At 37.0% G+C, this 17248-nt stretch overlaps 2 protein-coding genes across 10 annotated transcripts in view; one reads left to right on the forward strand and one right to left on the reverse strand.

Annotated features, from left to right (window-relative positions):
* Positions 1 to 17248, forward strand: part of LOC134654947 (sodium channel protein 60E-like) — a 238672-nt gene that overhangs the window by 172725 nt on the left and 48699 nt on the right. The window lies entirely within an intron of this gene.
* Positions 7422 to 9759, reverse strand: LOC134654966 (uncharacterized). Its single transcript, XM_063510416.1, has 2 exons — positions 9335 to 9759; positions 7422 to 8381 (listed from the first exon to the last, which is right to left on the reverse strand). The coding sequence occupies exons 1-2, from the start codon at positions 9731 to 9733 to the stop codon at positions 7434 to 7436; spliced, it is 1347 nt and encodes a 448-aa protein (XP_063366486.1). The 5' UTR covers positions 9734 to 9759; the 3' UTR covers positions 7422 to 7433.

Raw genomic sequence — 17248 nt, forward strand, 5'->3', positions numbered from 1 at the left:
ATCGCCAAGATACGATAACGATATCTGAAGATACTCTTGAACGATTTCCACATGATATTACTTAGAGATCTAATTCACATCTAATAGATATCTAACGGGTACACTACATAATTCCGAAATATTTAATGCCGAATTTTAGAATATCGAACTTTATTATTCCGATTTTTAAATGCTCGATCCATCAAAATTCCGACTGTCGTAATTACGAAGATGGAATGAAATCACGAATTCCGAATTGTCATTATTCCGAAATTTTGAATTCCGATTTGACGTGATTCCTATTTTAACTACCCCTATTTTTAAAATTCCGAATTTATCGAGTCGTGTTCCGCATCTGCTCCGGCGCTACGGGCAAAGCAGCCCCCTCGCCCTTGCGTAGCAAAGCGCAGGCACAAATGCTCGCCTCCGCAGCTTCGGCCTGCTCCGCCTCAGCCGCTACGGTTCGCGTTGTGCTCTGCGCTTTGCCACGGCGGGCGAGGGCTGCTTCCCCTCCGCGCCTCCGGCTTTTTACATACACTCTAGGGGTAGGACAGACAAGACCACGTGGATAGTGGGGTGCTCCGGATCGGATTTTCGTTAGTTATACATATAGACTTTTAAGTCTAAGTGCGTTTAAATCTTATTTTGAAAATCACGAATTTCATTATTCCGAGTTTACAAAAGATCGAATTTCTGAATACCGAATTACTTTTTTTCCGATCGGTCAATGATTTTTTCGGAATAGACAAATTCGGAAAAAATATTTTCGGATTTTTTTTAAATCGGAACTTTAAGCTTTCGTGCATATGACAATCGGATTTTAAGTTTTCGGTAATAGCATAGTCGTGATTTTCTTCTTTCGTGGTTTTCAAAGTCGTAATTTCGATATTTCGGACATATAAAAAATCGGGATTATGAAAATCGAGGTTATGAAAGTCGGAAAAACATATTTCGGAATATTTGGGTGTTCCCATATCAAGGACGTCCCAAAATAATACAACATTACGTTTAAAATATTTAGGTATACTTATTTAAGGCATAGGTACAATCTTTAAGAAAAGTCAGTATAAGTATATTGTATGAATTAGGGTATACCCATCTGAGTCCCAAAGGCCCTTAATCTTCATTAAAAAATAAATTTATTTTTTACTTCTGTTAAATAGGACAAGGTTCCAAATTCAAAAACAAAACTTAAGCTTCTGGGACTTAGAAGGATAAAGGTGGCCCTAAAATACGAACAAGTGTTTACTGCGCTACTTTTATTTTAACAAATAAATGATAATAGTTATTTGAAAAATGTATTCCTTCTTCATCACTTACATAGGTAAGTGACTCATGTTTCACTCATGTTTTCTTAAGATATACCAACAATTAAGTTTTCACCTCAGCAGCTCGAACAAAGGTACTTTGCTACTTAAAAACAGTGAGCAAAATCGCATTTTGCTCACTGAGTGAGCAAAATCGCATTCTGCTCATTTTGTCTCACTCAGTGAGCAAAGTGCGATTTTGCTCACTGTTTTTAAGTAGCAAAGTACCCTTGTTCGAGCTGCTGAGGTGAAAATGTATTTGCGTTTGTGTATCGACCGCTGGATGCGGGTGGCGCAAGACCGGTCATTTTGGCACTCTTTGGGGGAGGCCTTTGTCCAGCAGTGGACGTCCTCTGACTGATATGATGATGATCGAAGCTAAACGAGAATATATTAAATACAATACAACCTAACTTCAACCCTCGCATCTAACTTATTGACTTGCCCTACCTGTGAAGTTAATCGTCTCTAATTCCAACCCATAGACTAGGAATCCTCTACACTGAGTTTAGAGCAATTATTTCATGAAACCGATGCTGCCAAAAATACGGGGGTGCGGGGCGACGAGGTGAGCGAATCCCGTGCCGTGATTGGTCCGTTCAAAGACACGGACCAATCACGGCACGGGATTGACTCGAAGATGGAGTAAAACTACCGTATAAGTGGTAGAGGGGGTAGCGTTACTATGCTCAGTGCACTGACTTAATATAAAAGAAATAGACACACAAAGCAGAACAAAAACGTCAAGAAATGTGGATCCCAATGACGTTTCGCACCATTAAACATTCGTACAGAAAAGAGCTTAATGTCGTAAGCATTAAGTGTCAAATTTGCAAACATAAGTACCAACACTGTTAAAAAATTTAGTCCGATGGCACTAAACGTAACGTATTTACGTCAAACAACGTCAAACGAGAATAATGAACGAATGGAGTCACTTTGGTACACTTTAATATGTATTACTGTACAGGAAGACCAATTGAAGTAAGAAAACAAATTTAATTTAATCGGGAGCTCAAATAAAATTAATTCGTGGTTCAAATTCAAACAAATTAAATTTTTAATTCGTAAGTATACGTCTTTAAATACTAATTTCCTTGAAATAAATTCTACTTATTAAATAACTGTGTATTTAAGATCTACATTTACTCATAACACGGGTGCACGGGGACATTTAGATACTGATTGGTTTTTTTTTGTAAAGTCTACCTATACTTTATAAAAAAAATCCTGTGGTTGTCACTGTGTTCAGACAGGTTTAGCATTTACAGTTAGTCGATAGAAGCCCTTATTGGTGGTGTATATGTCGGAAACAGGGAAATGGGCCGAACACACAAGTGCCGTTTTGCCTTGTTTAAAACTGCATCACCCCTATCTCTTGCTATAATTAAATAGTAGCAGTCCACTTTGCACGTCGCATAGGTTTTCTTGGAAATCTTGAATTTAAACATAATATTATTTCTTATGAATTCCATATAAAAATATAAAAAATATTGACCTCACATCGACTCATTAGATTTTTGTTCCTTGACATCCCTTCTTTGGTACTAACAAATTAATTTATTCAAAACCATAAAATTACCACCAGATTACATAAATTATGTAATGCTATCCAAAGAACTAACTGAAAGAAATACATTCCATCCTTTTTCCTTGTTTTATCATTGTTATTTTTACATATTTTAACGGCACATTTCGTAATTGTTGACAACTTCACATTTGAGCGTTTCAAACAAGACTAAACGAAAAAGTAATGCATGATCTGTTTTGACATCACTTTTGTGGGGCCATTTTTGGCGGCTGATTGGGTATCCAGTTCTTTATACTATATCAATGGCTCAGTGTAGAGGATGTCTTGTCTGTGTTCCAACCTACCGATTTGACTTAACTCAATACCAATAACGCCCCAAATTGATTAGAGATACGAATTGATGGCATATTGAATAGTAATTACTTCCGAAGGGCCATATCTCGGCCAGTTACTTTGTTGCAAAATGAGCTTAACTACATTGAATTTACAGTTGAAATTAAAGTATTGTATATTATTCCTTTCTTGTTGAAATATGGGTACAGGGATAATTCATTCAGGACGAGGAAGCAATATGGAAGTAAGTTGATTTAGGAATTAATTTAGGGGTTTCATTCAAGATGACGCGGGTATGATACGAGTATATTCCTACCTATCCCCTTAAGACCCAGGCGCAGTTGTTTTGTTTTTATATTTATAGGTAATTCTTAGTTATTCAATAAAAGTTCAAAATATATCGTGAAATAGGTACGTACAAAAAATTGTACAAAGCGTTTATGCCAAATGCCGTGTAAAGATCCCTGAATTTTACCTGGTTTAGAAGAAAGTTTTATCAAACCAAAATAATATAGAAGAGTTTGCTCGCATAGCTCAAGCCATGTCATGAGTGACCTAAAATTATAGTTCGGTCTAAATTTGATATTACTAGTTATTAGTGCATGATGGTGCTAGACCAATATAATTATAAATTCCGCTCCTTGGGTACTAAAAAAAGTTTTTCTACGTCAAAATGCAATTTTTAGTAAAAGGCCCCAGCTGTACAGCACTCTTTCACAATGCGCTTCAAAATACCAAGCTTGCAACTTTTCCGCAAGGCAGCTAATTTGAGATATTAAACCCCTTGCAGGCGCTGACGGCGCAATGTATAAAGAATGAGCTAAAAGCATTAGTTACTACTGTTACTAGGATCGTAAAGCGTGGTGCCTAGACAAAGACGTTTTGGTAAGAGGATTCCAATCATCTTATTTTTACTTGGGCTGTGAACTCTATTGGTTACCTCTTAAAAGGCAACAGGAGTGGTCATTTCTCCATACAAACGTACTCGACTGTTTCCTCCGTGGGTTTTGAAGCTAGAGCAATGATTTTTTCAACATAGATTATTATTGTCAATATCTGTGTCAGACCGTTTTGCTTTTTTTGATATTTTTGTTTTTTAAGGCGCTAGAGCCCTTCAAAAATGGCCAAAATGGCCTAATTGACTATGCCGCAATGAGAGGCGTAGTATTCAAAACTGATATCAATTAGCCAAAAAAGCAAAACGTTCCGAGACAGATAATTTCATTATCATTTAGATTTCCAAATTTGGTTACGATTGGTTAAGTTTTGGAGGAAGAAACAGTCGAGTACGAAACCTCGATTTCTACGCAGGATTTTTCGCCTTGTCCTTATCGCACTAGTTTTAGGAGCCGGTTCCGTTAGCGAGACGGGTATATTTACCTAAAATATTTAAATCTCAGCTCCTGTTTCGTCTTAAGGGGCCCACTGACCAGTCCGCCGGACGATATCGGCCTGTCAGTTGTTCGGAACTGTCAAAGTTTTGTTCTAACTGACAGGCTGATGTCGTCAGGCGGACTTATAATCAGTGGGCCCCTTTAGAAATATTTTAAAACTTTCTCTTATTAGCAGACACAGTACAGGGTAACGTTTTTCAGGTAGGTATGCTTTCGTTTAAATTTATTTTATTAATTATTTTATATCTGCCGAAAGCCGTGTACTTCTGGATACAAATTCCCTAGAATTTGTTAATAAGTACTAATGGTTACAAATGATGTATGTACTAAATTACGGGAAATAAGAGCGATAGTAACGCACGCCAAAAAATGTGGATTTCGATAGCTACAATAGATACAATATAATACAAGTATTATTTATTGCTCACCAATATAAAATAATATGACATTCAAATTAAGATACTTATTTCTTATCGTATCTTATCCTAAAAGAGCTATCTCATCAACACAACCTATGCTATCTCATAAAAAGTAACGCAAATTTGTTAGATATTGTCATGATATTGTCGATGGGAAGTTAATTCTCTCTAATTCCAACCTACCGAGTGGACCAAGTATACAAAATTATTTACACGTTGTAATTCCTTCAGTTATAAAGTTATTGTTTACCTAGGAATGATTTTGAACATGAAATCAAATACACATACACACACCTTTGAACACCTGCTCCACTTAACAACGTCTACTGCTGCTGAATACAGCAACGATATGTGTAAGTATATGACATTGAAATTTATAAAAACAAACCGACCGGAAAATTTGAAAACATTTCAACATTTCCCACAAACGCAAACGTATCAACCATAGAATTAATATGACTAGAACAACTGTCAATCTTCAAAAGTGCGACCAAAAATGAAATGCAAGTGTGTGCGTAAATTGTCTATGTGAGATCGAAAATAGTGATGTCATGTTACAACATATTAATACTCTGTCGATGTTTGATTGCTTTATCGACTACTTTTTCAAATGTGTTATTTTAAACGTTAAAATTCTACGACATTATGACGTATAAATAACACTTGCACTGCGTGTACTATCAAAATCGTTGCAGACTTATCTTAATGTAACTCTTACTGTGTTGGAAAGTGAAGTTTAAATTTACCGCTAAACATGAGCACCTTCAAAAAGGTATAACAATCGTTATTATTTGAAGTCGGTTATAAAAGCTAATATCTTAATGATGTCTTGTGAAGAAATAATTACATAGCTATTAATATACCGACAAGTTATCGATACTGTCATATGAACATTTTGTCAAGCCCTAGCGTAAAGTAACAGGTTATGTTTTTACACAAAATATTTTAAATTATAGACTAATATGATAAAATATTAGCACACAAAGGAAGAAAAACTTATAATAAACTTTATAAACCGGCTTCTTACACTTTTTACGCTGTTAATTTGACAAAATATCGTTATGAAAATTTCGCTAGGAATATCATAAATCCTCTGAAATTTGTGTTTGCTTGGATTATTTGGCACTGTAACACTGAAATCCGGCACACTACAAGACGCAATCTTCACTGAATTACTTTATTTAATACTTTTCGTCCTAATCCGTGTATATTTTTCAATTTGAAAATTACTGTGATACGCTCTTGGCCGTCCGCGGCCGTCGTCAAAGTCAAAAGTGATCACGTTTTCTCATTGGTAGTCTGACTCTTTCGCACTCATGGTATGTTCATATACGTGATGGCTTCCCTTTCGCACACTTCAGCTGTCTGTCAAGCGCGAGCGCGAAAATGACAAGTCTGTGGTATCAACCGTCGGCTCTACAAAGGCACTATCGATAAACCGTAGATACATATACGGCTAATATGGCGGTTTATCGGCCGCAACATCAACAGGTTATTGATTTAAACTTTACAGGCAGCCGTCGGATGCCGTTGCCGCCGCCGCGCCTTTTACGCGAAAATCACTCTATATTCCTCCCTCTCACTTAAAAATAAAGCTTAAATTTCTGTGTAGATTTTCTCCACGCTGCGACAAACATCTTAGAGTTCAATACAACCTTCTGCTATTGTAATAAAGTACATATTGCCTTAAGCAATTATGATGCATAATTGTTTGGTCTCGATCTGAAAGCTTTACTTAGCGGTTTTCTAGATGACATTTATGACGTCCCACGGATAAAGGTACCTTATGGCCATTGGCGCTTACGCTATTATTAACGCCGCTCCGCCGCCGCGCGCTATTATTATTGCGGCGCTATGCGACGTAAGCACCAACTGCCATAAGGTACCTTTTGCCGTAGAACGTCACATTTGATTTTGCATTGTTCAAAACTCTGTGGAACCGAGCGATTGAAATGGATTAAATGTTTTTATGCCTAAGACCTAAGAGCAACGTAGTTTGGCCACAGAATTAGTATTAACCTACAAAATATCTACTTCGTAATAAAACATTTGTTTGACGGCTCAATTTAATACTAACAAAAACTATTGAATCTCTTTCTGTCTCTGTCCAATCTTAGCTTTTATCTCGGTTCCATCCTTATTCCTCCTAAAGCCTATGTTGTTTGCGGCTATCTGCGTCATCCAGGTCATCCTGCACCAGGTGCATCAGCTATATAGGTAAATAACTAACATTTTTTAATAATATCATGTACTTATCTACATACTCGTAAAAAATGTTCGGTAACGCCAGATATGAACCTGGGCAACGTCAGTAATTTGTCTAAAATTTAACTTTTCGATCTTAATATAACGGAGATGCATTTGCATACAAAAAAATTACTAAGTACAAATTATTTGCTATCGGTTTTCATAAGGTGAAGCAATTACGATATTATAGCAAAAGTAATGAGTGACACAAAACGTTTGAAATCTATTTATTAATAACATTGACAGTCACATTGCCGACATTGGTACAGTTTTTAAAAATAATTGTTATATTTTTTCCAGCTACAGTTATTTTCGTATCATTCTGGCTAGACGTTCCTTGTGAGGTCTCCTCCCGAAGGGCTTTCAAGGTGGTCGATTGGTCCACGTCTTCGCTCATGATTCGAACTATATCTAATGAATCATCTGAATCCTCCATAACAACATCGAACACTTGGGAAGACCTACCAGAAGCAGAGGGTTTGGATGTTGTCAAACCGGTTGTATCAAAAGCTTTTATAGGATCCCCGATGGTTTCATCGAATGGTTCGGCTTTAACACAAACCTCATCAGTAGTATCTTCATCGATCCTTTCAGTTTTAATTTGAACCTCATTCGCAAGTTCCATATCTTCGGCCTGAATATTACTCTTACCAGTGACAGGTTCAACTTCCAATAATACATTTTGCACTACGGAAAAATCTTTCCTGTATCGTCTTGCGAACTCCAATACATCTGAAATTTCGCCCTGGGCTGCGCTTCGAAGTTGTTCTCTGTTACTTTTGTCTACATTGGTTACAACCGCACCAATAGCGTTCGCCGATCGCCGAAAACAGTGTCCAGTAAAACGTTCCGGGTGCGGCAACTTCAAATAGGCAGCTATTTCTTTGGGCAAGTTTCCCATTTTATGACGTCCAATTACTTGTTTTGTACAGTTACCCTCTCTTAAGTTCAAGAAGAATCTTTCCGTGTCCACGTTGGCAGGCCTCAGCGCCTGATATTTTTGCACCCATGGAATGAATTCATTTCGAATGACGAATATTTTTTCGGTCTTGTTCTGGGCATCATTCAGTACTCCAATCATTAAGCCGTCGACGATCTTTATGTTGTTAGTGTTAAAACAGGTTAAATCGACAGCTCGTAGTTGTCCGCAAACACCTAGGATAAGCGCCACCTGAAACAAGAAAGATTGTACTATAACAGAGGCTGCAACAAGTACTAATGGCTCAAAACGCTTTAAAAATTTGTATATTTAATAAAATAACACGCAAAACTGTAGTAGATAATGTTCAAATTATTTTTGCTACAAAATAATCAGTAACAGAATATAGGTTCAATGACTCGAGATGCGAGCAGCAGCGGTAAAACTCGCTGCGCTTCTCGTACACGCGGCCGAGGTTAAGCTGGAAAGAGATAGCATGCAATGACGCAAGCGTATTGTTGGAGGCCAGGAAATAAGCAATTATCAGCCTAGCGTACAATGTCGGCCGCGTGCCAGCAATGTTGTATGATTATGTTGGTGATTTTATAGAATAATAAGATTACACATGCATGAAAGGAAATATAAAATTTTAGCAGTTTCGATAAGAAAAACTAAGCAGTTATGAATATGTATTAAGTAATAAATGAAGATATTTTACTTTCTAAATAAAATAGTGTATATATATATAATGTTTAGCTGTAATTTTATGCAATTGGATATCATTATATTAAATATACAATACTGCTCAACTAAGCAGTTAAGTAGGTACTCGAAATATATACAATTCATAAACTAAATATATGAGTATGTATTATTCTATGTATATTAAGTATGTATTTATCTATATAAGTATGTATATCGTCGCCTAGCCACGCATCATAGTACACGCTTTGCTTAGTTTGGGGCTAGGTTGATCTGTGTAAGATGTCCCCCAATATTTATATTTATATATTTACATATTTTGTACTGTGGATTTCGTGGCCTACTATTGCCGCCATTGCCGGTCGGGTGCCCCTTTGTTAGGATTGTTGGCTTCCGTCCCGTCCACAAACGCTGTACTTTGCGCTCTCAAGCATTGTTATTACGTGAAGATTATTCTAAAGGCTGATAACAATATAATATATTTTATATTTACGTTTCAGTACCTTTGCCGCTAAATACTTTTGGTCTGGGGCTTCGTCTATAAATTTCCTTATATTCTCTTGAGTCAAAATTTTAGACTGGATGCTTTTGAATCCAACACTACGTTTTCTCAGCCACACACGAAGATTAAAATAGTCCTGCAAATAAATGTTGTGTTTTGCACGCATTGTGCTTTTCAACATTGAATATATCCCCCACAAACTGCTCGGTTTCAATTTCTTGGCAATTTCGTTAAAATAACTCAAGAATACACTCTCAGAGAAAGATTTTTCATTGTTTTGGTCTTTCCACTTGATAAAACCATCGTATACATTCAAATATTTTTCTTTAGATTTCGCTGGTAACAAAGTTTCCACTAGAACACTCTCCACTTCGTCGTTACTTGCTTCACTGGAACTCATTTTAATTATAACAAAACAAGTCAACACAAACAAATTATTAAGAAAACACGAAACAGACACAGACTACACAGATTGGTTATCCGCCATTTTGTTAAGACCGGGAACGGTGCGCGGCAAGTCCGTTCGTTCGCGTGGCTCGGCTCCAAATGATCATTCATTCATACGTTCCATCTCTCTCACTCTTTCCATTCACTTGATTCGTTTGTTCACTCGCACTGCGTAGATTGCTATAGCTGGTCAAGCAAATCTTGTCAGTAAAAAAAAAGCGCGATGTTCAAATTTTCTATGGAACGATATCCCTTCGCGCCTACATTTTTCAAATTTGCCGCCTTTTTCTACTGACAAGAACTGCTTGACCAAGTATATACTTAAACATTTTTTTATCGCGAATTATATTTAGGTGTGTTCATTACGTGAACGAATATTTCGCCCTCAATTAATATTCATTATATTATTAAATACGTAGGACCAAGGATTAATTTTTTTTTATTTTAATATTACCCCTTTCTAATGCGTCATTTAATGATATCTAGTTTCATATACTTAATATTGGACCTTTGGTCCTCCTATAACCTCAGCATGGATGTGCAGACATAATTAAAAAAAAAACAATCAATACCAACTTATAAAATTATAACAGAAATATAGACATAAATAACTGATGGAAAAAGTTTACTTACACGAATAAATCATGAACGCTAAAAATGGATGCAGGATGGATGTTTGTTCTGATGTGACCCTCGTCATACTAAAATGCCTTATATTATTATAGTCAAGCGGATCTATACTCCCCTAAAGAATAGCTTCATATCGACTCACTCCGCCTAACTTGCATCTATAAAAACTGGGGTTTAACACATATATACAAGGTGGTTTTTCTAATTTTATTTTTGCAACATGTCATTGTGATGTCTTAGATAATTGCAATCTTACGCTTAAAAATATTATAGTTTTGTTCAGATATTTGTGAGCACCTCGCTCACTAAGATAATATCTGACAAAAGCACTAATAATACCTTTAATCTTAAACCATGTTCGTAAAGTTTAAACTTTTATGTACTAGAATATATTTAATTCTAGAAATGTGTACATTCAACCGTATAGGTACCTATATTCTGTTTTGTGCACTTGTTGCACCACTTGCACCGCGAAGCGCGGATAAACTTGGAATATTCATTAAAGTTATGCAACTATGTGTATATAATTATATGTACCTATATATGCACGACGTTTAAACTATGTAACTATAGCTGGTCAACCAAATCTTGTCAGTAAAAAAAGGCGCGAAATTCAAATTTTCTATTGGACGATATCCCTTCGCGCCTACATTTTTCAAATTTGCCGCCTTTTTCTACTGTCAAGATCTGGTTGACCAAGTATATTTGCACTGCACTCAAACTGCAAACTGTTATAACCTCTCTATTCTATTAACAAATCTATAGGTTAGGCATATCTATTATCTATACCTACATTGATCACTCTATCGACTGGCAAACTGTGTGCTATTCCGATACTGATAACTACATTAACAACTTCTGAGTAACTTAACTTCATTACTATAGTGTGTCAATGGACTGTCTTATTTCAAACATAGACAGAGAGAGTCATACTATCTTTGTCTTACACTAGTACTAGCACCCAAAAGAAAAGGATGAGTATAGTTTTTTTTGTTCCTATTTACTGACAAATTGGTTTGACCATCTATACTAATACTTTTTCTTTGGATAGTATAATCTTTTTCTTGGATTTAAATAGAAAACGTAACCCAAAGTAACAAAAACGCCTGTTAAAATGTAGGTAAGGCTAGTTAGCGCTTTTGCCATGCCATATCCGCGCAAGTATCAGGCGCAAAATCCGGATTCTATGTATGACCATACCAATGGTAGCCAGGGAAGAGTGAATGGTACCACAGAGGCACCGATGAGATGGACGTAGTAAATGATTATGTAAACGGTAAATACGACTAGCTATAAGTTCATAAGCTATAAATACATTTGACCCTTCATCAACACCAATTAACTGCCTCCGAGAATCTTAAATCTCCAACCAATTAGTATCAGGCAACCCCATCCAATCCGTTTCATCCAATATCATAACTCAACCGTTTTCTTAACGTTAGTTACATCTAAATCCCGAAGAAAACGATTCCGATCAATCTCAGGGCAAAGTGGGCTTTATTGAGCATAGTATAGACTACAAATTGGTATGGCTGGTGATAAATTCACGATTTGTCGTCCTAAGCCTTAGGGTGTTGTTCCTGTTGCGTACCCAGCACATGCGAGTCGAACTTTGTCTCACTTTAGGGCTTATTTAGACGGCGCGCGATCTCGTATACGATTTTAGCTACACTGCGGACCAATGAGGTTACATCAATTCAGCCGACGGATCAAAGTACCCAATGTAATCAAACTCGCATGCGAATTCTCGCCCCGTCTAAATAGGTCCTTTTAATCTCTCAAATAATAGTTTGTATCATGATCATGATTCGTTGTTACCCTAAAAGTAACTTGCCTAACCCTTCACAGAAGCAGGTAACGCAACAAAGCCACGTGACGTTTTTTTAGTTTTTTTTTTAATATCAACGAGTATGTTGTATATCTGTTAGTCCCATTTCTCGAACGGTATTAGTCTAATATTATCAGTGTGCTGTGTTGCCATGGTAACCCATACGACTTGACAGTTCGTGGACTAATAATATTAGTCTAATACCGTTCGAGAAATGGGCCCCAGGGGCCGATTGCATAATAACTTGTAACTAATAATATTGGCGGAAGTCTCTTTTCCATTCCTTTGATTAGAAAGAGACTTCCACTAATATTATTAGTTACAAGTTGTTATGCAATCGGCCCCAGGAGGAATTGTACATAGGTAGGTAGGTAGGTAGGTAATTATTATACCTACGTTGAACTATATCCATTTAATTCCAACCTAATCACACTGGTTCGCCTTAATGCTCGCAATGGGAACAGATATGAGCCACGGTATCCGTCACAGGATCGACTCAAATCCCGCTCGACAGCCCGTTTTGTCTCTACACGGCGACTAACAACTTTATTTTTTATACGGGTTAATGAAAACTCGACCTTAATCTTTTTATATCGTGGTCTACAAACACCGCTGATTTATTTTGGTATTTTACCTAAAACCGTAACCGACATAAATATGCGGGCGGTGCGGAATTAAATTTCGTCTGGATTTCGGCTGTTTTAGATTTAAGGCTCTCGATTTCCCTATAAATACTTCATCAAAGGATAATAAACGTCTCATCATTATGTAAGTAACAACCCTAACCTACCAATAACAATTAGTACAATGACGGAAATCACGGCTACCGTAGCAGGCGAGGCACAATCTCACTCCTCACATTAAGCACCCCATTGGTCTCGCCATAAAATCATTACGACCCCTCTCCCTGTCTGTTTGGCCACTCTGGCCACTAAATGTGTTACACTGAAGGGCAATGAAAACTCTCTAATTATATGAAAGTCTATACAAACGTACAAAAAATATTAGGTATAGGTATTCCCTTTCCATAATGTAGTAGAAAGTAACACAACATTTCTTTACAATAGAAACAAAAATGATCCACGTGACAATTCTGGACTTAGGTACAGTCAGCAGCAATAGTTGCTAAGCGGGCAATGTTGTTGAAATGATCTTTTTTTTTTTATATATTACTTTCATCTGCCATCGGCTTTCATAGCCATAATCACATTGTATGTATCTATACATTTCTTTTTTCAAGGTGGTGGTCCATTAACCACCATTCCTTTTATTTCAAAATTATCTTGACGCGATTTTATTGTTAAGAGTTATAACTGTTATAGAGCGCGTCAAGGTAATTTTGAACACCTCACCCGTTTAGCAAATTCTGCTGCTGACAACTAGTCAGCAGCAGAATATCTATTCAGGCGGTCTAGCATGAGTTGCGTTCTCGCGCGCGACTTTAAGTATGGACTCGCGCGCGAGAACGCAACTTATGCTAGACCGCCAGCACTATTGTAGGTAGGTACCTAAAGTGTTAGTGTCCCATTGACCCCTTCATAAAATGATCACGAGCTCTTTGCCCGGGCAACTAATCAGTTTAGCCTCGAGTACGACCCGCGCAATTGCATTTAACGCTGGACGCCCCCAAGACGCTGAACAGATTCTGGCCATCGAACAATATTACACCTTAACTATAACGAAATAAGAGCTATATCAAGTGTATTCTTGGCGTACAACTGAGATTGATAAAGGATTTGAGGTATGAATTTATGGAATGTTAGGATGTTCTGAATGCAATGGCGAGTAATGATTGTATTCGACGGCAAGTCAAACCCCAAGTCTGTGTTTGAATTCTACTTTGGAGATTATCAAAATATGCCTATTCTATTTATCTTATTACCTACTTATGAACGGAAATTTGTGAGAATGGATAAATTATGTGTCCATCCAATTTCGCAGCTCGCTATCAGGAAAGTATTTTGTTCTTACTCGTACATGTTTGATATTTTAAACTCAAAGCGACTTAGAGCAGATTAAAAAAATAATATTTCATAATGGAGAGTGGCCTAATAGCAGTAAGAGCGTCCGACTTGCAATTCGGAGGTCGCGGGTTCAAACCCCGACCAATGAGTTTTTCTAAACTTATTTACGAAATATCATTTGATATTTTCCTGTCGCTTTTCGCTGAAGGAAATCATCGTGAGGAAACCGGACTAATCCCAATAAGGCCTAGTTTTTTCCCTCTGGGTTGGAAGGTCAGATGGCAGTCTCTTTCGTAAAAACTAGTACCTACGCCAATCCTCGGGATTAGTTGCCAAGCGGACCCCAGGCTCCCATGAGCCGTATACCGGGACAACGCGAGGAAGATGACTTAGGTAAGTAAATATACGTTTTGAACTTGTGGGCCATAGTTTAGGTATTGGACCATAGGTATATGTATAGTTGGGTGGTTTTACGGTAGTGCACTTAATCTGGCTCTAGCTGCTCTTTCGGGCAAGACAGGAATATCCAGACGAGGCATTTCCATTGCTCAAGCGAGCCTTGGCGAGTCATGGTCTCGGGCAAACTATATTTAGAATGGCGTGACTTCGAAATCAGTGGAAAACTAGCCGTTGTAGAAAATGTTTTCTTTCGAGTACCTACTAGCTTATAATAGGTACAACCAAACTAAAAATTATGAAAAATATGTAGGTAATAGTTTTTTAGCGCAAGCGCAAGGTATGGCCTAAATGTTTGGTCAAGGTCGTTGTGGAAGGGATATCGCGAAATAGTCTACCGTTCTCCTCCTAAGTGTATTACTTACCTAATTAAAAAGAGAAGAAAAGTCTGTACATATAGAAGTCTGTGCTGTCGCGCGAGATCTGTGCTTATCTGTGCTGCGGGCCTAGCCGAGATTGTCGTGGAGAGAAAACGCCAAACAGAACATAAATAAATAATATGTGGAAATAGTCACGTGACTTTTCTTCTCTTTTTTCTTTTTGTTTTGCGTTTGTCGATGTACGATTCTCATCTTGGCTAGAACCCCTGGTTTGGCTCAACCCTCCACCATCCATGCTCGTCAAGCGACTAGAATGGCACCCTGACTCTCATCCACTTTAGTGGCAGAAATACGACTTTTAGTGCCTTCCTTTAGTGCAAAGGCCATAACTAGGTTGCTCGAAATAAGCTTGACATTTTCAACGTGAAACGTAGAAATTCGAAACACTTTAAAAAATACTAAAGTGTTTTATGAAATTAGTGGAGCTGTATCGCTGAATAGGTCTCTACATATTTCAGTAGATATTAACAACACGATGCTTGATTTGAAACCTTATACCTAATACACTGACAATCCAACCTCTAGACTGAGCTTAGGCCAATTCTTTCATGAAACCGATGCTGCCAAAAATACGGGGGTGCGGGGGGAAGAGGTGAGCGAATCCCGTGCCGTGATTGGTCCGTTCAAAGACACGGACCAATCACGGCACGGGATTGACTCGAAGATGGAGTAACGCTACCGTATGTGTGGCAGAGGGGGTAGCGCGACTATGCTATGTCTAGAGGTTGGATTGTCTGTGGCCTAATATAAGGTTAAAAAAATAACCAGGACCTTATGGGGAGTTAATTAAATAAAAGCCAATAGGCAATAACTTCAACTTCAACTTCAACATTTATTCAGCAAATAGGCCACAAGGGCACTTTTACACGTCAACATTGAATTTACATACAAGCAAAATAATAATAATTATAAATCAACAATTATTAAATACAACTACAACTACCGAATCAAACTAACGTAATACAATTACTTAGAGATGTATAAGGTCTCTTAATGTCGAATTACATAAACTATAATAATAATATTAAAATAAAAACAAAACAGATACATGGAAAAAAATCTAAACTTATTTAGAGGTGTAAATGTCTCTAAGTGTCAGAACTAAAAAATAACATAGTTTATCAAATTATCCTTAGAGATGTATAGGGTCTCCAAGAGTCACAATCCTGTATGATTAACACATTACGAGAAAAAAAAACATACGAGAACCGAATGAGGCGTCTCACTGCAATTAAATTAAAATATAAAGTTACTAAATATATTCATATATAAACAACATGAAGCATGTAAAACATACCTACTAATTTTAACAGTAAGTAAGTTACTTACCTCTACGTTCCCAACAAAATTCTCTATCGATTAAAACTACAAAATGCAAAGTGTTTAATGCTCGACCGACATTGAAATTGGCTTGCATAAAAACTTGTTAAGCGATCCGCCGAACGCCGGGATAATCCCGCCAGATAACTTTCAGCAAAACCGTGAAATCCTTGCGGTAAACTCTACGAGGGCTTATCGAAGTTAAAAATCTGACCTCAACTTGATATCGATATGATTATAAGTATGACATGTCTCCGCAGGCATGCGAGCACAGATAAGGTGTACTTCAAATCGTGTCAACTTGGTATCGTATCAATTACAAATCGAAATCAAATTTTTAAGCTTTGAATAGGCCTCCCCTATAGGTACTATAAATAGCTTATTATATTTTCATAAGGAGTTTTTTGTGGCTTTTGATTTTGCTACAAATGAGAAGTAAATTTATAATAATAGTGTTTACTTTTTTATATTTTGGTTTAAATGTATTTTTTTTTCTATTCTTCCGGGTTTCTATGGGGTTCTTGAGAATAATTAAGTAGGAGGTTTATTTATCTTCTATTTTCATAAAAAATACATCGGTAGACTAGAAGTTGAAATACTGATTGTGTATGTGTAGGTAGGTATTATAACGCTTTGCGCTTTTTAAGACCAAATTTCCAAAAGCTGGCTTGATTTAACATGTTGCTTAATTTAGGACGATTCGGTTGAATAGTGTTCTTATCCTCTAGCCGCCCAGAATCCTATAAAAAGGTCTCCTGTTCCATTCTAATTTGAACTTTGTGTTGACAAAATACAATTTCATTTTGCTTGGCAAGGTTTGACGTATGGGCGGCTAAGGTTATAGAGCACTGAACATACATCTGTTATCGATTATTTGTTATAGAGTTCTT

Source organism: Cydia amplana, chromosome 16, assembly GCF_948474715.1.
Source record: "Cydia amplana chromosome 16, ilCydAmpl1.1, whole genome shotgun sequence".
Classification (NCBI taxonomy): domain Eukaryota; kingdom Metazoa; phylum Arthropoda; class Insecta; order Lepidoptera; family Tortricidae; genus Cydia; species Cydia amplana.

Coding starts and splice junctions, on each gene's coding strand:
- LOC134654966 (XM_063510416.1), bottom strand. CDS start 9,733: ATGAGTTCCAGTGAAGCAAGTAACGACGAAGTGGAGAGTGTTCTAGTG. Junction 8,382..9,334: donor AAAAGTATTTAGCGGCAAAG/GTACTGAAACGT, acceptor TTCTTGTTTCAG/GTGGCGCTTATCCTAGGTGT.